This window comes from Tamandua tetradactyla, chromosome 3 (assembly GCF_023851605.1).
Source record: "Tamandua tetradactyla isolate mTamTet1 chromosome 3, mTamTet1.pri, whole genome shotgun sequence".
Classification (NCBI taxonomy): Eukaryota; Metazoa; Chordata; class Mammalia; order Pilosa; family Myrmecophagidae; genus Tamandua; species Tamandua tetradactyla.
In genome coordinates this window covers 194,736,043-194,756,520 of record NC_135329.1, presented here as the reverse complement: position 1 = coordinate 194,756,520, position 20,478 = coordinate 194,736,043, and the positions used below count along the sequence as shown (strand labels likewise).

Here is a 20,478-nt window from a genome sequence, read left to right as displayed (position 1 = left end):
GATAATAAACGAATAGAACATCTCCCCCCTTATTGGACGTTCATTAAATTAAAAATTTCCAAGATTTCCTATTAACTAACTTTTTTCCCAAATAGAAACACAGGTTGGGTGGAAATAAATCCCATCAGTTAGTAAATACGTTATAATCCATTTACAGAACTATGTGTATAGGTATGCCTTTCTGTCTTTAAATGTCTTATTGTCTGTAAGAGAGAGCTTCCCACAATCTTTAGTCTCTCAGTTGAGAAGAAAGCACTCTCTTTGAATGTAGCTGATTCTGCTACCTTTTCCTATCTTTTCAAAATCATCAAAGCAAGGTCTTTAATGCCTTTAATGTCTTTAATGCTTTTAATGAGCTTATTGTTTGGGCAAAGGTAACTTGACATTCCCATTTCTAATCAATAGTAGGTTTCAAAGCATTGTTAGTTTTGAGTGGCTCTAATTGGATCTCCAAATGTGTCCTGAACTAATCTGAGGCTTGAAAGACAGGCATATTTCCATTTGGCATTTGGGCCAAATTTGGTGGAGTTGTTAACCTCTTCAAAAATCAACAATAGAAGTCAGTGTGATCCCAACCAACTGGGGCAATGGTCGGCTGAATGCAGTTTGAGGTCTTAAAAGCCTAAGAAGAAGGTAACAGCACCTGAAAGAAGAAAAGCAGTTCCCTAGATTTAGAAGATAAAATGATTGACTTGAACAGAGGTCAACAACCCAGTATGCCTGCCCAGGAATAACTCGCTCAGAAACTGTCTTGTTATGGGTCAAACAAATCTGGATTCCAACCCCATCACTTACAAGCTCTGAACCTCAGTTGCCCCATTTGTAAGTTGAATAATGGTGTCAGTGTCATAGGGTCTGTGTGAAAGTTAAATGAGATAATATCAGGGTTTCCCTTTCATATATCATCCAGCCTGGCTTTTTGTCATTGTTATTGCCATCATCTTTGCTTGTGCCATTCCCCTTTCCTGGGTGTTCTCCATTCTTTTCAGTCATTTCTTCCCTTCCTTCAAAACTGATTTTTTCCAAAACATCCAACTGCAGGCTAATCATTTAAAATAGTATATTCTCCTAGACCAAATTTGTTTTATATATTAACCTATCTAGTTCATAATGCATTATTCTGTACTTACTTATTTGGGTGTCAGTCATGGCTTTGTAATTGCCTTTTATTTTTATGATTTAAGATTTTCATTTAATATTTAAGATTTTAATGTTAAATAGTGGATTCCTTTATAGGCACATAAGGATAGAGAATGCAAACAAAACAAATAAAAGATGCAGTTGTCTTTTCCTTGTTGTCTACCCTTGAGGACAACTGTGTCTTTTAATGTTTTGTTTGCATTCTCTGTCATTATGTGCTTATTATACAATTGTGCACGTGATAGATGTTCCCTAATAGAAAGAACAAGGGTCTTTTTATCACTGCTGTCCTGGGGCACCCATAAATGAGCATCCTGATGTATTCTCTTTGGATGGATAATAGGAATCTGAAAACTACGGGTACCCCAGTGAATCCAGCAGTGGATGAAAATGAAGTATACATAAAAATTTGTACTTTATGGCTTGTATTTCTCAAGTGTATGGAATGCATGATATTATTCTTATTTTATAGATAATGAAACTGAAATTCAGAGATGTCAAGTGACTTGCTTAAGATCACACAGGTAGGTGGCAGAGACAATGTTCAAGCACAGGTCTGCCACCTCCAGGTCTAGTGCTCTTTATACTGAGCAGGGCTGCTGTGCAGTGAGTCACTGGAGGATATTTGACTAACTGCATTCCTGAGACTTGTCTGGTTCTGGCTCAGCACTCTTGGATTTAGAGCAGGATTGATCTGGTCAAGTGGCAGGATTAGGAGAAAAAAAACTAGTGGCTATAGAAATATGGACCTAAGCAGGATGTATGTATTTGTGGTTACACACACACATGCACACACATACACACATATAAGAACATATTACTAGCTTTTGTATTATGGGGTTTAATTCAAGATTGGTTAAAAGCAGTAAAATGATAGTGTACTAAATAGGTATTTAAATTATTTAACAGTGTCTTTTCCTCTCTTTCCAATCTGCTACCTTTCTCAGTTTCCACATTTGTAAACAAAAACTCATGTCATACAAATAAATAGCTTTTACTTTGTTCTTTTCAAAATAGAGACAATTGAGGGGGTAGATGAGGTCTAAAGTGAGAAAAGAGAAGTGATCTTTACCAGGGGCACAGGACTCAGGTGTGAATTGGCCCTGGCCAGCGCTCCCACTACTGCTGCTTTCTGGTGATGAAGCTGAAAGCTGCCCCCGGCAGTAGGTGGCTCTAGAGTGACAGTCCTCAGTTCTCCAGTCTTACTGCTGGCAAGAGCCTGGCAGTGACCTAAGCTAAGACCTAAGCTAAGTTTTGTTAAGTCTGAGGGACTGGCCCAAGTCTAAAGCCTTGGAAGCCACATACACTGAACAGCTAAGAACACTGGCAGCCAAGCAATGACCAAGGTCCTTAGATCCCAACTTGGTGCTCCGAACTGTAGAAATTGTGATGCTTCCATTTTCATCCCTCATCTCCCCCTTCCTCCACCGAAGGAGGTTGGACCGATACTGATCTAAATTTGAAATTCTGATCTGAAGCACCATGGTGTCCTGATAAAAGAATATAGCTGAGACGTAAAAAAGCAATGAGTTCAAATCTTGGCTGTGGTACTAGCAGTGGGATAGCAAGCAAGGTACTTTACTTCTAGGGCCCAGGAGTTGTAGATTTGTAAGGTGAGAATAATAACATCTACCTCAAAGGGTTATTGTGAAGATTTTACTAAAATGCTACACACCCTGATCATTGAGTCTTCTAGTAGCAAATAAAAAGGCCAGCTCTTGGATTAGCCAGGCAGAAGAGGGCCCAGACTGGTGAAGCACCATCTAGATCAGCCAGACAACACTGTGATCAGAGCGCACCATGCCAGGCTGGAGCAACACTGCAGAGACAGTTCTTACGCTGTGTTTCACACGGATCCGAACTTTATCAGAGATTTGAATTCACTGGGATAAGTATCATGGTTTAAGAGAGGACAAGTGAGAGGGCTCAAGGAAGAATGGTTATAAATTAGAACCCATTAGAGAACCTTAAAGAAGTTGTCTTTCACTTGGAGAAAAGAAGATTGAAAGTGAATTTAATAATCTTCAGGACCACAAAGTGGGGCAGTAAGCGGAATAATGACCCTAATCACCAAGGCAGAAAAAGAAAAGGAACAGAATATGCATTAGTAGAGAGAGGGAGAAAGATTGGACTTAGTAGAAAAGCTCTCTGGAAAATTATAAAACCCTGCGATAGATGACCAAGGAAGCTATATTTCTCTGTATTGGGAGAGGGGCTGCCTGACTTGAGTAGCCTACCCCAGGAATCCGAGGAGAGGAGAGAGGGGAGAGAACACATTGCAGACATAGGCCTTAAACCCTGGAAAATAGAAATTAAAGCTCTTTATCAGCTTTCAAGGAAAAGAAGCAACAGTTAGAATATTCTAGAACTGGGAAACAGTATCGGAATGTTAAGGTGGTTAAGATGGGGAGGGAGGCAGTGGGAGGACGGGCATAAGGGAGGAAAGAAAATCTGAATTCTGGTGGAGACATCCTAGAAATTACAAGTACCATGGCTAGAGTCATTCTCTTCTGTGGGCCTTGGTTTCCTTTTCTGTAACATGTAGTGCTTTGATTGAGCACTCTCATGAATCCTTTCTAATCCCAAATTTGTGTTCACAAAATTGATCCAGAGTGAGTGTGAATAAATCTATGAAAAACCATATAGACACTGAGCTGTGCTGGACGGGTGACTCCTGCCCAAAGAGAGGGACTGGTGCATTGGCACAGAAGAGGGAGGGAGCTATGGGTCACACAGATGTGGGGTTTAATCCCTGCTCCTCACCAGGAGCAAATTGTTTTTTTTCTCTGAACTTCAATATCCTCCTTGTAAAATGGGGATAATAATAGAACCTTTTCAATTGGCTGTTGAGAGTTTAAATTAGATAATGACGTCAAACGCGTAGTATAATGTATACCAGCCCCCATGTATCAAGTGCATAACAAACACCAAAAAAAGATAACTATTGTATGAATATTACTGGGATAATCAGAATTTTTATATCTTCACCTCTTTATTTCTATTTTTATTGGACTTATGGAATATATTGCAACTGAATCACATAGTTGAATGTTGCTATTCCTGTTTTTAAACACACTTGCATTTTCTTGTTCTAGCAGAATGAATCCTAATTCATCTAGCTTCCAGAAGTCATATTAAAATAAACACACGACCCATGATCATTTCTCTAGCTGCCCCTACATATGCTCTGTCCTTTTAAATTTGTAAAGTAGAACTAGGAGAGTAATTATTTGGCAGTTCATGTATACAGGTGGCATTGAATCGTTGTTTGCTTTTTGTTTTTTTGTTTTTCATTCTTAGCTAGCCCCAGTTTCCATGATCTTTGCTGGTCCTTTTTTTACATGACTAGTAGAAGTTCTTTGGTGTTCTGTTCATGTCACCATGTTAGGCTGCTCTTCTCTGCACCCTGGCCTGTCCCTTTACACCTTCATCCTGCCTGTTTGATTCTTCATCAGGCTGGACGCCCCACCTTCTCCAGCTTCAAACCCGGCGGGCCAGGAGATGCGCATCGGGTTGGTACAGAACCCAGCTCCACCGAGCTGAAAGGGCGAGTCGCCTGGGTGGAGCAAAGGCAAACCTGCCCTCTGAGTTTGCTTCCCCGCAGGGGATGCCGTAGGCGGCTGTGCGGTCCGACCACTGACCCCCGCCCCTCGCGTCCGGCCGCGCCGTGGGTTGCGGTCTTCGTGGGGGTGGTAGCTCCTGTTCAGGAAGGTTTGCGTCTGGTGGGGCAACACCGGAGCCGCGGGGAGTCCGGAGGCGAGGCCAGGGCGGGGTGGGACGCGTCGGGGCGGGGAGAGAAAAGCCAAGCAGTGCAGGGGGCGCAGAGGGCAGCGGGCGGGAGGACACGCGACCGAGGAGTGAGCGAGAAGAGGGCTGGCTAGTGCCGGGGCCGCCCGCCCGAAGGGGAGGAGGCTGCGCTACCCTTGCTGCAGGTTCGCTGTCGAGCGCACAGGAGGCAGGGACATGGGTAGGGTGCGGTCTGCGCGGGGCCCGAGCCCGGATCTCCTCCATTTCCCCTCTCACTCGGCCCCGGGCTGCGCCGCAGACGGCAGCAGCTCCCGCTCCGCCCGAGCCGCCTGACCGCCGGGCCGGGGTGCTAACCGCGGGGCCCGCCAGCCCGCCGGCCGGGCCAGCCCAGCCCAGCCCGCCGGCCCGCAGCCCCGCCGCCCGCCGCCCCCCGCCGTCGCCGCGTTGCCAAAACAAACGGGCCGGCCTATTTATTGGCGGCCGGTGAGCCGGGCAGCCCAGAGTCGAGGCGCCGAGGGGGACAGCGCGCCGCCACCAACCAGGGCCCCGGGCCCCCGCCCCGCACCTGAGTCCCAGCCGGCCGTGCGCCGCGCCGCGCAGCGCATGGCGTCCCCACCCAAAGCCCCCAGGAGCCACCCCGACGTCTGAGCCCCCGCGGCGCTCCCGTCTACCCGCCTACCCATCAGCCCGCCAGGCGCCCCCGCCCGCCGCTCTCCGGGCTCCCCGGCCATGTCTCCCGCCCGGCTCCGGCCCCGACTGCGGTTCTGCCTGCTCCTGCTGCTGCTGCTGGTGCCGGCGGCACGGGGCTGCGGGCCGGGCCGGGTGGTGGGCAGCCGCCGGCGGCCGCCTCGCAAACTCGTGCCGCTTGCCTACAAGCAGTTCAGCCCCAACGTGCCCGAGAAGACCCTGGGCGCCAGCGGGCGCTATGAAGGCAAGATCGCTCGCAGCTCGGAGCGCTTCAAGGAGCTCACCCCCAACTACAATCCCGACATCATCTTCAAGGACGAGGAGAACACGGGCGCCGATCGCCTCATGACCCAGGTGAGCGCGAACCGCCCTCCCAGCGCGCCGCCGCCGAAATACCGCCACCTGCCCGGCGCTACCCGCCCCCTAGCACCTTTACTCGGCTGCCTGGCCCGCCCCCTGGCACCTGCCCCTCTAGCCAAGCCTGGCTGCCTTCTGCCCGAGACGGGCTGGCCGGGGGTCCCTGCGGGGCATGCCGGCATCCCCGAGCCTGCCGGAGTCCGTGAGAAGAGGCCCCCGGCTGCCAAGGCCCGCAGCCCAGCCCCTCTGCCCCCGCAGGGCTGGCAGTGGTGGCGAGGCGCGGCACCCGGAGGTACCTCGACCCGGTTGCCGCCTGCGTTCCCCGGACCCACGCAGTCCCTCCCAGCCTAACCCTCCGCGCGGCCGCGCCCCTTTCGTTTCGGAGCCTGAATTCAGCACCCCTGAGGCGAAGAAGCTCGGCACGCGAGAGCCACGCTGCGTGGCCTTTCCTCCCCGCGCGCTCTCGGTTCGCTCAGCTGTCCCCTGCTGGAGCTGAGCAAAGGCAGGTCGGAGCAGTGTTTCGGATGGATCTGGGGTTAAGAAACAGCGGGCAAGTTTTGAGCAGGGAAGCGGAGGTGGGAAAGGGAACCCGCCTAGCGAGCCCACGTGTCTGTCCCGAGAGCTAAGCGCAACGGCTGCGGTCGAATGGGTGGGATTCCGGGGCCTTCGGGCTCTGGGACCGAACTTCGAGGATCCCTGGGCGTGGCGGTGGAGACCGGGAGGATTGGGAGAGAGGGGCTGGGATGCCGAGGAGGCAGGGAGCAGAGCTGACGCTGGTCCCTGCATATTCAGAACTGGGCATGTGCTCCGCCAGGTGCCGGAGTGCAAACTTCCTTCCCTGCATCGGGGTCTCAAGGGGAGAACTACGTCCGCCCTTTTCCTCTGGAGTCTTGCGGGGCTTCCCCCGCTGGCGGGGCGCCGACTTTCTAGGTCCTTTAGGAAGAGCAGCTAGACCACGGCCCTCAGAATGCGTCCTGGCGCCGGGGCTGGCCGGCCGGTGTCCGGGCGAAGGTTGGCTGGTGGCCGGGCCGGGCCGGGCGCCGAGGAATGCAGATAAGGATCCGGGCCACAGGCTGGGCAATCATTGACAGCTCGCGCCCGGGCTCTGGACCCGGAGCGGGGGCGGGGGTGTGGGGTGGGGGTGTAGTGTGTGTTGAGGCGGAGAGGCACGGAGCAAGGACAAGGTGGGGGGCTAAGAAGCCTGGTGGTAAGGACCAGGAAGCAGCACCCAGAGCTCCCTTCCTCGGCAGTGAGTGCCCCCAACCAGGCTGCCCCTGGGGAGGCTCTCCTTGGCTTGGGTTGCAGCCACCGTTGGCTCCTGGGATGCTGAGTCCAAGGGTCTGTGGGGCCCGGGCTTGGGGGGTTGTGGGTCGGTTGAGATGTGGGCTACCTCCACTTGGCGGCACCTCCCACCTAAGGGTCAAGAACTTGTGGAAAGACCCCTTGCCCTGAAGGCCCAGCCCCTCACTGCAGGGTCCCTTGTCCTCAGACCTCAGGCAGCAACGACAGATGGTTCCTCTGGTCCTTCCCCCAGTGTCTGGCTCTACCTCCACTCTTTATGAGGCAGAGCACACAGCCAGCTTCCTAAGCCCAGAATTTTAGTTTCTCTGCTCACTTTCCATGGGGATTGGGAGGTGGGGCATACTGGTGCAGAGACGCTAAGGGCTCTGGGCTCAGGGGGACATCGCATAGGGTTTGTCAACCTCACGCACCTCTTGCAACTCTGCTTCCTCTCCACCAGGCCGGCCCAGGCACTAGCTCTTCCACCACTTTCCCCTGGTTTGCTGTCAGTCTCTTCCTGGCGTGAGTGCAGGCCAATTTGGGATCACAAGAGGGTCACAGCAGAAATGCTCTGTGGCTCGGGAGGAATCCAGGCAGCCCCGGGATTCCCCTCCAACACACCCTGGACGCACCTGCTGCCTCCCTGGGCCTCAGCCCTGAGGCTACGGTGACACCTACTGGGCACCTTGGGCTTTGCACGCCTGGCAGGCCAGCCGCAGGCGGTCTGCTTGGCTACTGTACCCTTTGTCCAGTTGTAGGAGGGTCCTGGTGCCTTGGGGAGGCAGAGGTGGGACCCGGCCAGTGAAGGGACTTAAACTTCGAAGTGGGAGAGAGCTCAGGAAGGGAAGGAAACTCCACTTGTTGGGGAAGGGTGCCCAGAGGGTCCGTACCTCCACATGCCCCCCAGATTTGTGCTGACACCATGTGGTCCAGTTCCCTGGGGTGGCCCCCGACCCTAGAATAGGAGGGAGCACATTAGCGATCTCTGTTCTTAAGAGAGGACAGAGCACTCCCTACCTCCACCCCCACCCCTGGGGTTCTCAGCACCATCGGGAGTGGTGGGCCAGGCTGCGCCTGTATCCCAGCGGGATCCTTCCCCTTACGCCCACCTTCTACTTGCAGCGCTGCAAGGACCGCCTGAACTCGCTGGCCATCTCGGTAATGAACCAGTGGCCCGGCGTGAAGCTGCGCGTGACTGAGGGCTGGGATGAGGACGGCCACCACTCAGAGGAGTCGCTGCATTATGAGGGCCGCGCAGTGGACATCACCACGTCTGACCGTGACCGCAATAAGTACGGACTGCTGGCGCGCTTGGCCGTGGAGGCCGGTTTCGACTGGGTGTATTACGAATCCAAGGCCCACGTGCACTGCTCCGTCAAGTCTGGTGAGCCGCCGCCGGGGGGCTGGGCCCGGGGCCGGGGCCGCAGGGCTTGAGCAGGCGGCCCAGGGCCCGGTGGGGCCAAGAAGGAGAAGAGGCCGGCCAGGGCTGGAGCAGGGATCCCAGGGAAAAGGAGGACCTCGGCAGTGCTCCCCGAGGCCACTGGTGCCAGCTGGCTGGTTCCATGCCTGGGAGTATCATGGCAGGAGCCTAGGGAGACAGGGCCCTGTCCCAGTGCCTCAGGTGCTGACCAGGCGGTCCACAGTCCAGAGCCTGCCACAAGAGGTGCAAGACAGAGCAAGCTGGACAGATGGAGGAAGCCAGGCTGGCAGAGACGCCTCCCCCCAGCATGGTGCAAAACGGAGGCGGGCGGTGGGACCAGGGTCCTGCCTGACCAGTAGTCCTGGAGGGTCACAACCCCCAGCCCAACTGCAGGTCAGGCCCTTTGGGCACTACCTAGGCTCCTCCCAGCGGGCGCAGGCATCCCCATCGTCTCCCCCAGGGCCCTGCAGCTGGAGCTTTGGGGCAAAGCCAGCAGCAAGGGCCAGAATAATCAGAGTGGACTCAATAAAGTGGATTTTCCCAGACTGGCCGCCTTGTTGATCAGATTGGCTGGAGCTGGGGCCTCACGCCCCTCCTCTGAGCCTTGTTAGGGTCCCTGTCACCTACACTGAACCCAGACTCGGAAGCTTCAAATGATTCCTCGGTGATCCCCAGCCTGGCCCCACCTGGCTTGCAGGTGCAGCCCTCTACGCCAGCCCCAAGTAGTAATTGCACATACAGACCTGGCACACGGAAATCTGCTCTTTGGTATGCCTGGTCCTACCTGGGCTGACAGTGGTGACCCTACCCTGACCCTTCCCCTCAGCACCTCCCCAGCCAACTCTATGCTCGTCAAGTCGCATCAGCCCTTCGTCAGCAAACAGTGTCCTAGCGCCACTTCTGTTCATCACTCTCGCTCCCAACCCTGTTCTCCAACCCATCTGCTGATGCCACTGTGTCCTGTCCCACCAACAAGGACCCAACACATCAACTGAAGCTGGTGATTGTCTCCTCACTATTGGCTCATCCCCTGACCTGACGATTCACTCTGAGGCTGCCCTAGGAGTCCATGCTGGCTCCTTTCCTCTCCTCTCACTTCCTTATAGAAGCACAGTAGTTAGGGTGTCAGTCCAAGAGGGCAATTTGGGGGAGGTGTCTGAGCAAGGGGCAAGAAATACTGGGATAACCAAGGCACTAAGCCACCTCCCCTCTCCATGAGGCTGCAGCCTTCTCTGTGTTGCGTCATAGCCACCACCTGGCTCAGTTCACCTGCTGGCCCCTGTGACTGCTTCACAGCATCAGGGCTTCCGGGTCCTTACCTCTCACTTCCTGGGTCTGGAGGCCCAAATAGATTCCTCTCATTGCGAAGGATTAAGCTGGGTAGAGGGGACAGAAGGCCACGTTGTGGGTTGGGTGGTGGACGTTAAGCTTGCATGGAAAGTGGGGGTCAGGGACAAGGATGTGGTGGTGAAGGCTCTCTGGCTGGGCTGTGTGGCCAGGGGAGAGGGGTGGCTGGGAATCTAAGCTCCACGGTAGTAACCCCTTCCTATCCCTTCTTCCCACAGAGCACTCAGCTGCAGCCAAGACAGGTGGCTGCTTTCCTGCTGGAGCCCAGGTGCGCCTGGAGAGTGGGGCACGTGTAGCTTTGTCAGCCGTGAGGCCCGGAGACCGGGTGCTGGCCATGGGGGAGGATGGAAACCCCACCTTCAGTGATGTGCTCATTTTCCTGGACCGCGAGCCAGACCGACCAAGGGCCTTCCGGGTCATCGAGACCCAGGACCCCCCACATCGCCTGGCACTCACGCCCGCCCACCTGCTCTTCACCGCCAACAATCACACAGAACCAGCGGCCCACTTCCGGGCCACCTTCGCCAGCCAAGTGAAGCCAGGCCAGTATGTGCTAGTGGCTGGGGTGCTGGGCCTGCAGCCTGCCCGAGTGGCAGCTGTCTCCACGCATGTGGGCCTAGGGGCCTATGCCCCACTCACGCGGCATGGGACGCTGGTGGTGGAAGATGTGGTGGCCTCATGCTTTGCGGCCGTGGCTGACCACCGCCTGGCTCAGCTGGCCTTCTGGCCCCTGCGACTGTTTCACAGCTTGGTGTGGGGCAGCTGGACCCCGGGTGAAGGTGTGCACTGGTACCCCCAGCTGCTCTACCGCCTGGGGCGTCTCTTGTTGGAAGAGGGCAGCTTCCACCCACTGAGCATGGCTGGGCCAGGAAGCTGAAGGGGTCCTACCACTGCCCTCCCGGAACTGCCATACTGGGTCCAAAGGCCACTCCGCCAAGAGGGCACTGGCCCTGAAAGAGACCTGATCGAGGGACACTGGCTCCCACCATCTCCTCTACCACGGAGATACACCGCTGAGACTTGACTGGGCAAGCCAGTGTTCTCCACCTCCCATCTTGGCATAGCTGCAAGCTGGGCTAGAGGAGGTGAGGGTCCATCCTTCTGTCCTAGAGTCCTTGAGGCTGACATTGTGGGTCCCAACCCAGCCAGTTCTCACTGAAATTTTTCATACCCTGCATCCCCCACCGGGGAGGGCCCATTCCATCTGACTTAGGCACCCCCCCTCCCTTAGGTGGGCTTGCACCTCAGTTGATGCTGCTAGATTCCCTGGGAGCCAGCAGGGAGCTGACTGGACTCAGTGCTGCCCAGAACCAAGAAGGCCTCAGGGTGGGGCAGCCAACCTGGCCATACAAAAGCATGACCTCCCTCCCTGGCCACACTCCTTGGGACATACTTTGAGACTGTTGCTGCCAGAGGACAGACTTCTGTGTTCCAGCCAATGTGACTGACTGTACAACGGGACTGTGGGGGGGAGGGGTGGGCTGGGTGTCTTTCCCTCCCCCTGCCCAGGCTAGGCTCCCTTTTCTGCTGATGATCCCCACCCCCTCCTCCGGTCAGTTTCCTCTTATTTATTGGCACGGAGGGAGAAGTCTAGGGGAGAATTTTGGGGATGTTTTGGTCTTTTCTTCCTTTTATAATAAAAATTATTTAAGTTGTTAGAGCCATAGAGTCTGGGACACTGAGTGGGGTAAACTGGCAGGGAGTCTGGTGCCACGGTGGGTCTGCCCAGCATTTGCTGGCTCCTCCCCAGAGAGGCCCAGCTCCCATTCCTCCATGGCCAAAGCACCCAGCACTCCTGTCCTTGTCTGCAGGTTTTCTTACCCAGGAGCCCTGCAAAGTCCCAACAGTGAGCTTGGCACCTGGCAGGGCCTTTGCAGGCCGATCCCAAAGTTTGCCCCCAAAATGATTAGACCAGAGAGACCACTAAGATAATGTGTCCATGGTCACTGCACTCATCTGGAACCCATCCATCATGCCCACTCGAGGCACTTTCCCTGGCTACTCCAACCTTTCTTGGGCCATGGGTTTCTGATTTTTTACTGTGGGCAATAGAACACAGGATGAAAAGCTACTGCAGAATTAACATTGGTCTTGTGGCCCATTCTGACTTCTTGGACAGGTCAGTGATCCCTAATCTAGCAGTTTCAAACCTCACATTGACCTGGGCATGTGTTTAGAAATGATCTCTCGGCCCCACTAGCTTTTGAGATCCAAAGTGATGCCCAGTATCTTAAGTTTACAAGCACCCAAACATTTGCAGAAAGTCTGCACACCACATTGTGAGAAACACTGCCTCATCCAGAGAAGGCCCAGCTTCTTTTTTTCCGAGCAGGATGACCCCCTGCTTCTCTTTCCCTCATTCGCTCTCCCAAGGCAAACTTTTCTGTACTCAACATGAATCGACAGTGGACTGCTGGAGCCGGCGCACACCAGCTCGCAAGATTGTTAAATTCTCAGGAATTTTGTGAGCCAGTAGACCTCATCCTAAAAATTAGGGTCCTTCCCACCCTGGAGAGCTGGTGGTTAAAGCTCTGCCCAGTGGGAAGTAGTGGGAATGACTGCTCAGAGATTACCAGTGGGGAGTGGTAACAATGACTGGTCATTCTCTCGGATGTCTCCCACCTCAATCCCCATGGAGAGATGCTCCAGCAAAAACTGTATTGCCTTGGGGGCTGTGTCATCTGGCGAAGGAGCCCCCTCTCCCAAGTTATAATGATGGCAACTCTCGTTTAATGACCACTAACCAGTACAGGGCACCCTTCAATCTGAATGTAAAGTACTTAATTGTCATAACAATTCTATGTGATATATGCTTATAATATTACCATTCTCCAAGCGAGAACACGGAAGCATAGAGAAGTTAAGTACCTTGCCGAAGGTTAGATAGCAAGTGACAATAGCAGGATTTCAGCCCAAGTGATATGGCTCGTGGGTTCACCGTTTTTATCATAAGGCTTTTACTTTGGTGAACTTGGAATGTCCCTGGAAGGTTGAAGTAGCCAGGGAAAGTGTCTTGAGTGGGCATGATGGATGGGCTCCAGCCTTTCAGGCCCCGAAATCTGCTATTTCAGCACATCCAGACTGGACCCATCTCCTGTGTCAGGTTCTCATTGACCAGCCTCCCAGGGACCAGAATGACCACGTACTAAATTCATAGTGAGAAATACGAGGTCAAGATCAAGATCCTCTTGTCCATTCACTCACACACTTTCTACCTGTAGACAGCTCTATTTGGGAGGTAAAATATAATGACAGTTGTTGATGAGTATAGAGTGGATGAACTCTCCAGGTCATGGAGCTGAATTAGAGAGAGAGATTGAGAACCCCTATGGGGGCCTACCCACCTCTCCTACTAGGCCTGGGCACACTCTGCTCTGCAGACCTAGAGGCTTTGATGTTCCCAGACCTTCCTGTTCTAGACAGACCTTCTGGGGTGGGGTGGGGGGGACACATTCATTTTTCAGGCAGAGAAGTCTTCAGAGATTCAACATGGAACTTTGTTCAAATTCAGGTCCTCAGATGGTCAACCCTGCAGGGGATGTGGGGGCTCTGCAGCTTTACTGAGGCTCCTGGAGCCAGATCTAAGAGAGGAGAGAGTAGGAGCAGGGACACAAGGAGAGAGAGCCTAGAAAGTCATCTTCCACCTCTGCGATCGGATGGCCCCTTTCTCTCCCCCAAGAACTGAGCTCCCCCAAGAGGAAGGTCAGCCACAGCCCCCAGGCCTAGGCAGCTGCTGATCCAAGGTCTGCATCTCCTCTTGGGCTCAAGCTGCAGCCCACAAGGCTGCTGTAGCCACAGTTGTGATTTTCATTCACCTATCAAAGTCAGTGTTTGCCGGACACCCCTCTGGGTCCGGCACTGTGCCCAGGTGGGGGGAAAGAAGCAGTCTTTGTCCTCCATGAGCTTCTAGGTGTGCAGGGAGAAGCATGTCCACACCACTTGGCAAGTGCTGTGGCTGACACCCACAGAGAGTACACGTGTACCACAGAGAGCTGGTAACCAGGAAGTCTTCCCAAAGGTGAGGATGCAACAACTGGGACAGGTGGGAGTTTGCCTGTCAGGTAAGTAGAAGATAGTCCAGGCTGAGGGCACAGTTGGAGGCTTCAGGGAGCTCTGCAAAGCTGTCTGAGCTCAGATGAGCCTGGCAAAAGCTGAGGAGAGGGGAGCAGGAGTCAGACAACAGAGTTTTATGTTCTCCGCATTTTGACTTCATCCTAAGGCCTGAGCAATTGTTTCAGAAGGCTCACCCAGGTGCAGTGTGGAGGATAGATTAGAGGGAGCAATGGTAGAGCAGAGAGTCCATTTATTGGGGAGAGAAGTAGGTGGCAGTGGGGTCAGAAAGATGACAGATGTAGATATTTAGGCAGTATGGTGGCCAGACTTGAAGCCAGGTTATAAAAACGGAGAAGGTAAGGAAGGGCCCAAGTTAGCTTTGGGGTTTTGAGGAACAAGATCTACCCCACCAAAAAAAAAATAATAATAATGAAAAAAATAAAAACAAAAATAAACAAACAAACAAAAAAAGATCTATCCCACCCCCAGCAACCCTGCCTTTGGCCCATCTCTGGCCTTAGTGTCTGAAGCTGTCAAGGTGAGTTCCAGAATTTTCCCGCACAGACATCCTCTCTCCTCATTGCCTGGGCTCAAGGGACCCTCGGAGCTCCTGTTCTCTCTGTCAACCAACCATTTCCCTGCCGTGGGGCTTTGGAAGTACATGAGGAAGGAGACTCCAGGTGGTCCCGGATAGCCCAGTCCCAGCCTCTTCAACTATGGCCCAAGACCTGGGCCCAAATCCACAGGTCTGCAGGAAGAACTGGAGGTTGGAGTTTCGGGGGACAAAGTGGGAGACTCTCCTGGTTGTGAGGTCTCTGGAGCTGCCCCAACAGATTGCTCCCAACCCAGGAGGGCTGCTGCCCTTAGGCAGCCCTACTCCTCTCCAGAGGTATGGCTCCCCAAGCTGCCCGTGCAGCCTGCTGTCTTGATTGGAAAGATCCAACTAGGAGGCTGCACTGCATCCTCCTTCCACCACACACACAGCCCCTTCAGGTGCTGCCTGCCAGGCTGCCTTTCCAGGCAGCAGTCACTTGGGAGGAACTGAAACAGTGCAACGGTCCTTTAGGCAGCTGGGCCGGCTGCTGCACAGCCTGTGTGGGAACCAGAAATAGGTGCACTTCCACTGTAAAATTTAGCAAAAAGCCACCCCTGAGGGAGAACCAACTAGAAAAGGCGCCTCTTCTGACCTTGCTCCAGGAAGGCCGGAAGTCCATTTAGGAGAGAGCCTCACAGCTCTGGGGGTAAGCAGCCTGTTTGGGTTTCAGCGCCCCTTGCCCAGCCTAGGCTGTGCTATAGTCTGTGTAGCCATGAACTCCCGCCCTGTCGGCCCTGGACCTCCGTCTGGCTCAGCCAACTCTGCGGACAATGATGGTTCTGAAAGAAGCCCGGTACTGAACCCAGAAAGGCGTGTGGGCAATTCGCCAGGGGTGGGGCGGGATGTATGATGCCCCAAGACTTCCTGGAGGTAGCTTTGAGATGGGCCTTCAGCAGGGTGAGGGCCTTGGGCAAAGGCAGGTGGGCTGTTTTGAGGAGCTGTGTGAAGAGGAAGACCAGGGCACCCTCAGGGACGCAGGAGCCAGTGTGGGCGGGGCTAGAGTTACCAGGAGAGAAGACTGTGACAAGCGGTGAGGGCAGAGCTTGGGGCTTGGAGGAAGGAAGCACCCCAAAGAAGGCCAGACTCCAGGAATGGAGGCCCTGGGGGAAGAGCATAAACCTTGAACCCCACCCCAGAAGGTGCGTCTAGCTCTGGGAAATCCCCCTGATAAGAGCACCTCCCCACCCTGTGCCCTGTGTCCCCTGCACGGCTGTGCCTTCTGGGACTCGGCCCCTGTCCCACATCCCCAGTCCAGTTCTCAAAGCTTCTTTGTTCCACGGAGCCTACCCGTGGCCAGCCCCGACCTGATAAGGCCTGGCTGGGCAGATAGCGGCCCAGCCCTGTGTGCAGCTCCAAGCCACACCCGACCGCCTCGCACGCACGCCTCATACACCTAGCTTGCCATAGCCCAGGGACCCTTCCCACCTAGGTAGGGGCAAGGTTTGACCCCTGGGCTGGCCTGCTCTGCAGCCCATTTAGGCCCCTGCATCCCCATGGGGAAGCAAGAGGAAGGAATTGTTATCCTCATTTGAGATCTAAACTAAGGCACCAAGAGTGGAAAAGACTTGCCCACTGTCATTTCTTCTGCAGCTGGGATCATTCACTATGGACCAAGTGTGCTATTTATATTATTTTTTAAAATCCCATCAGTCTATGAAATGAGGTTGACCTAATTCTTATTTTTCAGATGAAGAAACTAAGACCCAGAGAGGTGAAGTCACTTTTCCAAGGTCACGCAGTAGCAGAGCCCAGGCTGCTGCAAGTCCCCTGCAGCAGCAAACTGAGGAATGGGGGAACGGATGAGTCACCATTACCAGGAGAACGGGAAGAAGGCACACTCAGCCTCAGCCTAAAGATCCACTGGGACTAGAGGTGGCCAAGACATTGCTGGGGGAGGTGGTCCTGGAGGAATAAGATTCTAGGTGCTGTGAGAGACTCCAGGAGGTGATGGAGAGGAGAACTTTTAATATGTCCACAAATTCTTAGCCACTCTTCATATGGAAAGGCAGAGTCTGTGTACCCTCCCCTTGAATCTGGCCTGAGGCTGATCGAAAAAGACCACCTACTTTCTCCCTAAGTCTCTTGGGAAAAGCCAAACCACCCTGAGACTGCTGTGCTGGAGAGGCTATAGATAGGTGTCCCATCCACAGCTGAGCTGAACTCCCAGCCTATAGTCAGTATCAACTGGCAGCCAGGTGAGTGCACCATCTTGGATGTCCAGCCCAATGACTGCAACTGCAGAGAGACCCCAAGGGAGAACTGCATGGCCAAACCCTTCCAGGATTCCTGACCCACAAAATTGTAAGCAGAATGAAATGGTTGTTTGGAACCTCAAAGTTTTGGAGTAATTTCTTAAGAAATTACAGAACAAAGGGCAAAGAAGGAATGGGGGCCTCATAAGGCATCTCCTGAAGGTTTCCAGGGATCTTTAACACAATTTTACACCAAATACTTTTACAAAATGGAGCTAGAGGAGCTATAATGGTCCTTCATCTTCTAAGTGGGCAGCATGAAAAGACACACTGAACTGAAATAAACTTGGGGCAACTGGAGATGGAGACAAAGGGGGAGATTGGGCAAGCCCATCTCTCCATACTCAATTAAGTGAAAAAAAAAGTAGGTATCTGCTCTGGTGACAGGATCTCTGAAGATATCAAACTCTTGCAGGTGTGAAAAGCCTTGTGGTGGTTCTGGAAGGAAGAAAGCTCATGGATCTGGGATAGGGTAGCAAGGAATTACACATGGCCAAATGTAAACAAATACTACTAGAGATTTAAAAACTCCAAATTTTAAATGTTGAAGAAAGAGCTCAGAGTTTTGGCCACCTAGAAAAGGGCTGGATACTCCTATGGACATTTCCTGGTGTTATTTGCTTAGAGTCTTTCTGCAAGCAGGAGCTTGCAGGGCCTTGGTGAGAAGGTCCATGAAAATGAACCTGAAAGCACCTTGCTGCCCGCTCTGGGCAGTTCCTGTTCCTAAGTCTTTCCATGTCTTTCATGACCTTGTCTCTTTTCAAGAATACTGGTCATTTTATTGTAAAATGTTCTTCAATCTGGGTTTGCCTCATGGTTTCTCATGGTTAGGGTGAGGTTTGCATTACTGGGAGGGATAACCACACTGGTGAAGTGACCTTCTCAGTGAATCATAGCAGGGTTCCAAGATGTTAATATGTGTTACTGGTGATGTTAGCCTTAATCAGTTGGCTTAAGGGGTATATACCAGGATTCTCCACTGTAAACTTGCTATTTTTCCTCTTTATGACATTTTGATCATGACCAGCTTTTGCTTCTCTAGGCTGAAGAGTTCCAAACCAAGAAACCTGTCCACGACATGAAAGACATGGAAAGACTTAGGAACAGGAATTGTCCAGAGTGAAAAATACTAAGGAGACATGGCAACTAAATACAATGTAGGATTCTGGATTGGGACAGAAAAAGGACATTAATGGACAAACTTGTAAAATCTAAATAAATTCTGTTTCCATTTATAGTATTGAGGCAAGATTTATTTCTTAGTTTTGATAAATGTTCTATGGTCATATAAGTTGTTAACATAAGAGGAAGCTGTGTGAAGCGTATATGAGAACTCTCTGTCCTATTTTTGCAACTCTTGAATTAAAATTAATTCAAATTTTAAAAATACAAGAAAAAATCTAATTAAGATAGAACTTCATGGGCCATAAAGTGCTCCCTTACCAACATCTTGAAACTTCCACACCCACATGAGGCCAGCCAGATACATTGAGCTAGTGGTCACATTATACCTTTATTTGAAAGAAAACACTGAATAAAAAAGGAAATAAATTGAAAAGGGTTTGGGAAAGTAAATAGGATGGAAAGCCACAGAATAATAGTATTCTCCATTTATTCAGAACATACAATGAACTAGGCACTGTGCTAAATTCTTTAATCTGTTATTTCACTTAGACTTCCCAATCTTTGAGATAGATGGTAAAGTTTTCCCTGTCTACTGATGAGGACACTGGGTCTTATAGAAATGAAGGAACATGATCATTTAGCTGGTTGGGATGCAAATCTTTTCTGCTTGACTCCAGAATTCTTTCTTAACCACTCCACTGGTTGAATGCACCTCATTCATTCATACCTCAGTGTCTCCGGGTTGGGTGGGTGTTGGAAGAGGAGCTAGAAGACCGGAGGAAGGGGGAAGCTGGAGCTGTCCGTGGTGCTGGTCGTGAAGCTGGGTGTGGTGCCGGAGAGGCTGGAGGAGATGGTGTAAGGAGGAGGACCCAGCACCCATTATTTCCCACAGACTCTGGGCCTCTGAGACAAGGGGCTTCCAAAGCAAAGTCAGCCTCCTCGTCCTCCTTATCAAGCTCAAGTTTTGCCATGCAACTTTCCATGCTGGGCGCCTCCCTGGGCAAAGTCCAGCACATAGGCCTCTCCCTGGGAGTCCACCAGAACCTCACAGAAACTCTGCTAAGAGAAGGAACCATCTCTTTTCCCTGCCCCAAGCCCACAATACACCGAGATTTGAGCAGACAAACTCAAGAGGGAGACCCCCCACCCCCACCCCCAGTGAGGAGGCACAAGAAAATGTGGCTCCTAGCATGAGCATTTTCTCCTCCTTGGGGTTTTCTCACTGGGACTCCTGAGTCCACCACAAAACCCTGTCTTCAGGGATCACTGCTCCCTATTTCTTTCTGGGCTCGGAATAAAGAAACGCATCCCTTTCATTGTCCCTAACGTCTAGCTGAGTCAGATTGACCCTTTCAAAAAGAACTTGACTACAAACCTGAGGGAAAACCAAAAGGAAATTATTATAGAAACTAAAACAGCAAAAAGTCTTCATGTCCAATGTGCAAGTTTCAGATTCTGACAATCCCATTAAAACTAGCGAAAAACTCAATGAGTTCCACGTTCCCTGATCCCAAGAGAACTCCAGGCCTAATCATGCTGGCATAACTAGCCGCACCCTCCCGTCCCACCAGCCTGAGTCCTGTGATCTTTCAGAATAACTAAGGCCACTTTGTCATCTCTGTCCATCTTTCACCTTTTATAAATAAACTCCAACTCTCCCAAAAATGATAGCTTATTTTCTGTATTTACCCAGACTTGCTAATGTGTCTCCCAACCATGCCCTTCCCCTTCCTATTTGAGAGGAAAACTGTTCACTGTCGAGTTTCTGGGCAATGAAACATCTTTTATTGCCGGAGAATGAACTTTGAAACTCTCAGTTTCACCTACTTAAAGTTGTCACCAAGTGAGACTTTCCACAATGGAACATACCAACAAATAAACAAAGGGGCTTCCAAAAACCCACATTATCCATGACATTCCTTCTTCATATATTCACCTTCAGATACATCCAAAAGAGTTAGCTCGAATGCTGAGAAAGAATGCCAAAGATGCATTCTCTTCCACTAGCAAAAGGAATCCATTTACAAGGCAGTACGCAAATAATAGACAGCTTCGGGCTGCTTTTCACGGAAAATTAGATCCCGGTTCAGATTCTGATCTTACGTCTTCCTACGTCGCCTACGCGTGTCAGGAAAGCACAGGCACGACTCCTACTGGGTGACACGTCCATGGGCGTAACCGCCTAAGAATTTGGTGGTCAACTAAAGTCACGATAGTGGGGATATCATGGAAACAACTATACATACCATGGCACGACTCGTAGAAGTGCACAATTACTATTAGTAGGGAAAGTCAGACGATCAAAAATAAGGGTAGGGGGTGGACCACAGTGCCTTAGCAGGCAGAGGTCTCGCCTGCTGTGCCGGAGACCCGAGTTTGATTCTCGGTGCCGGCCCATGCTAAAAAAAAAGAAAGAAAAAAAAAAGAAAAGAGGGTAGGGATTTGAGTTGGGCGGTGCAGTCGCTTTCTGTGCG

General features: G+C 51.9%; 1 protein-coding gene across 1 annotated transcript; it reads left to right on the top strand.

Annotated features, from left to right (window-relative positions):
* The first annotated feature begins 5,616 nt into the window (after positions 1 to 5,616).
* On the top strand, positions 5,617 to 12,728 carry IHH (Indian hedgehog signaling molecule). The gene is made up of 3 exons (XM_077155176.1): positions 5,617 to 5,928; positions 8,335 to 8,596; positions 10,198 to 12,728. Exons 1-3 carry the CDS (start codon positions 5,617 to 5,619, stop codon positions 10,854 to 10,856), a joined length of 1,233 nt encoding a protein of 410 aa, XP_077011291.1. The 3' UTR covers positions 10,857 to 12,728.
* The last annotated feature ends 7,750 nt before the right edge of the window (positions 12,729 to 20,478 follow it).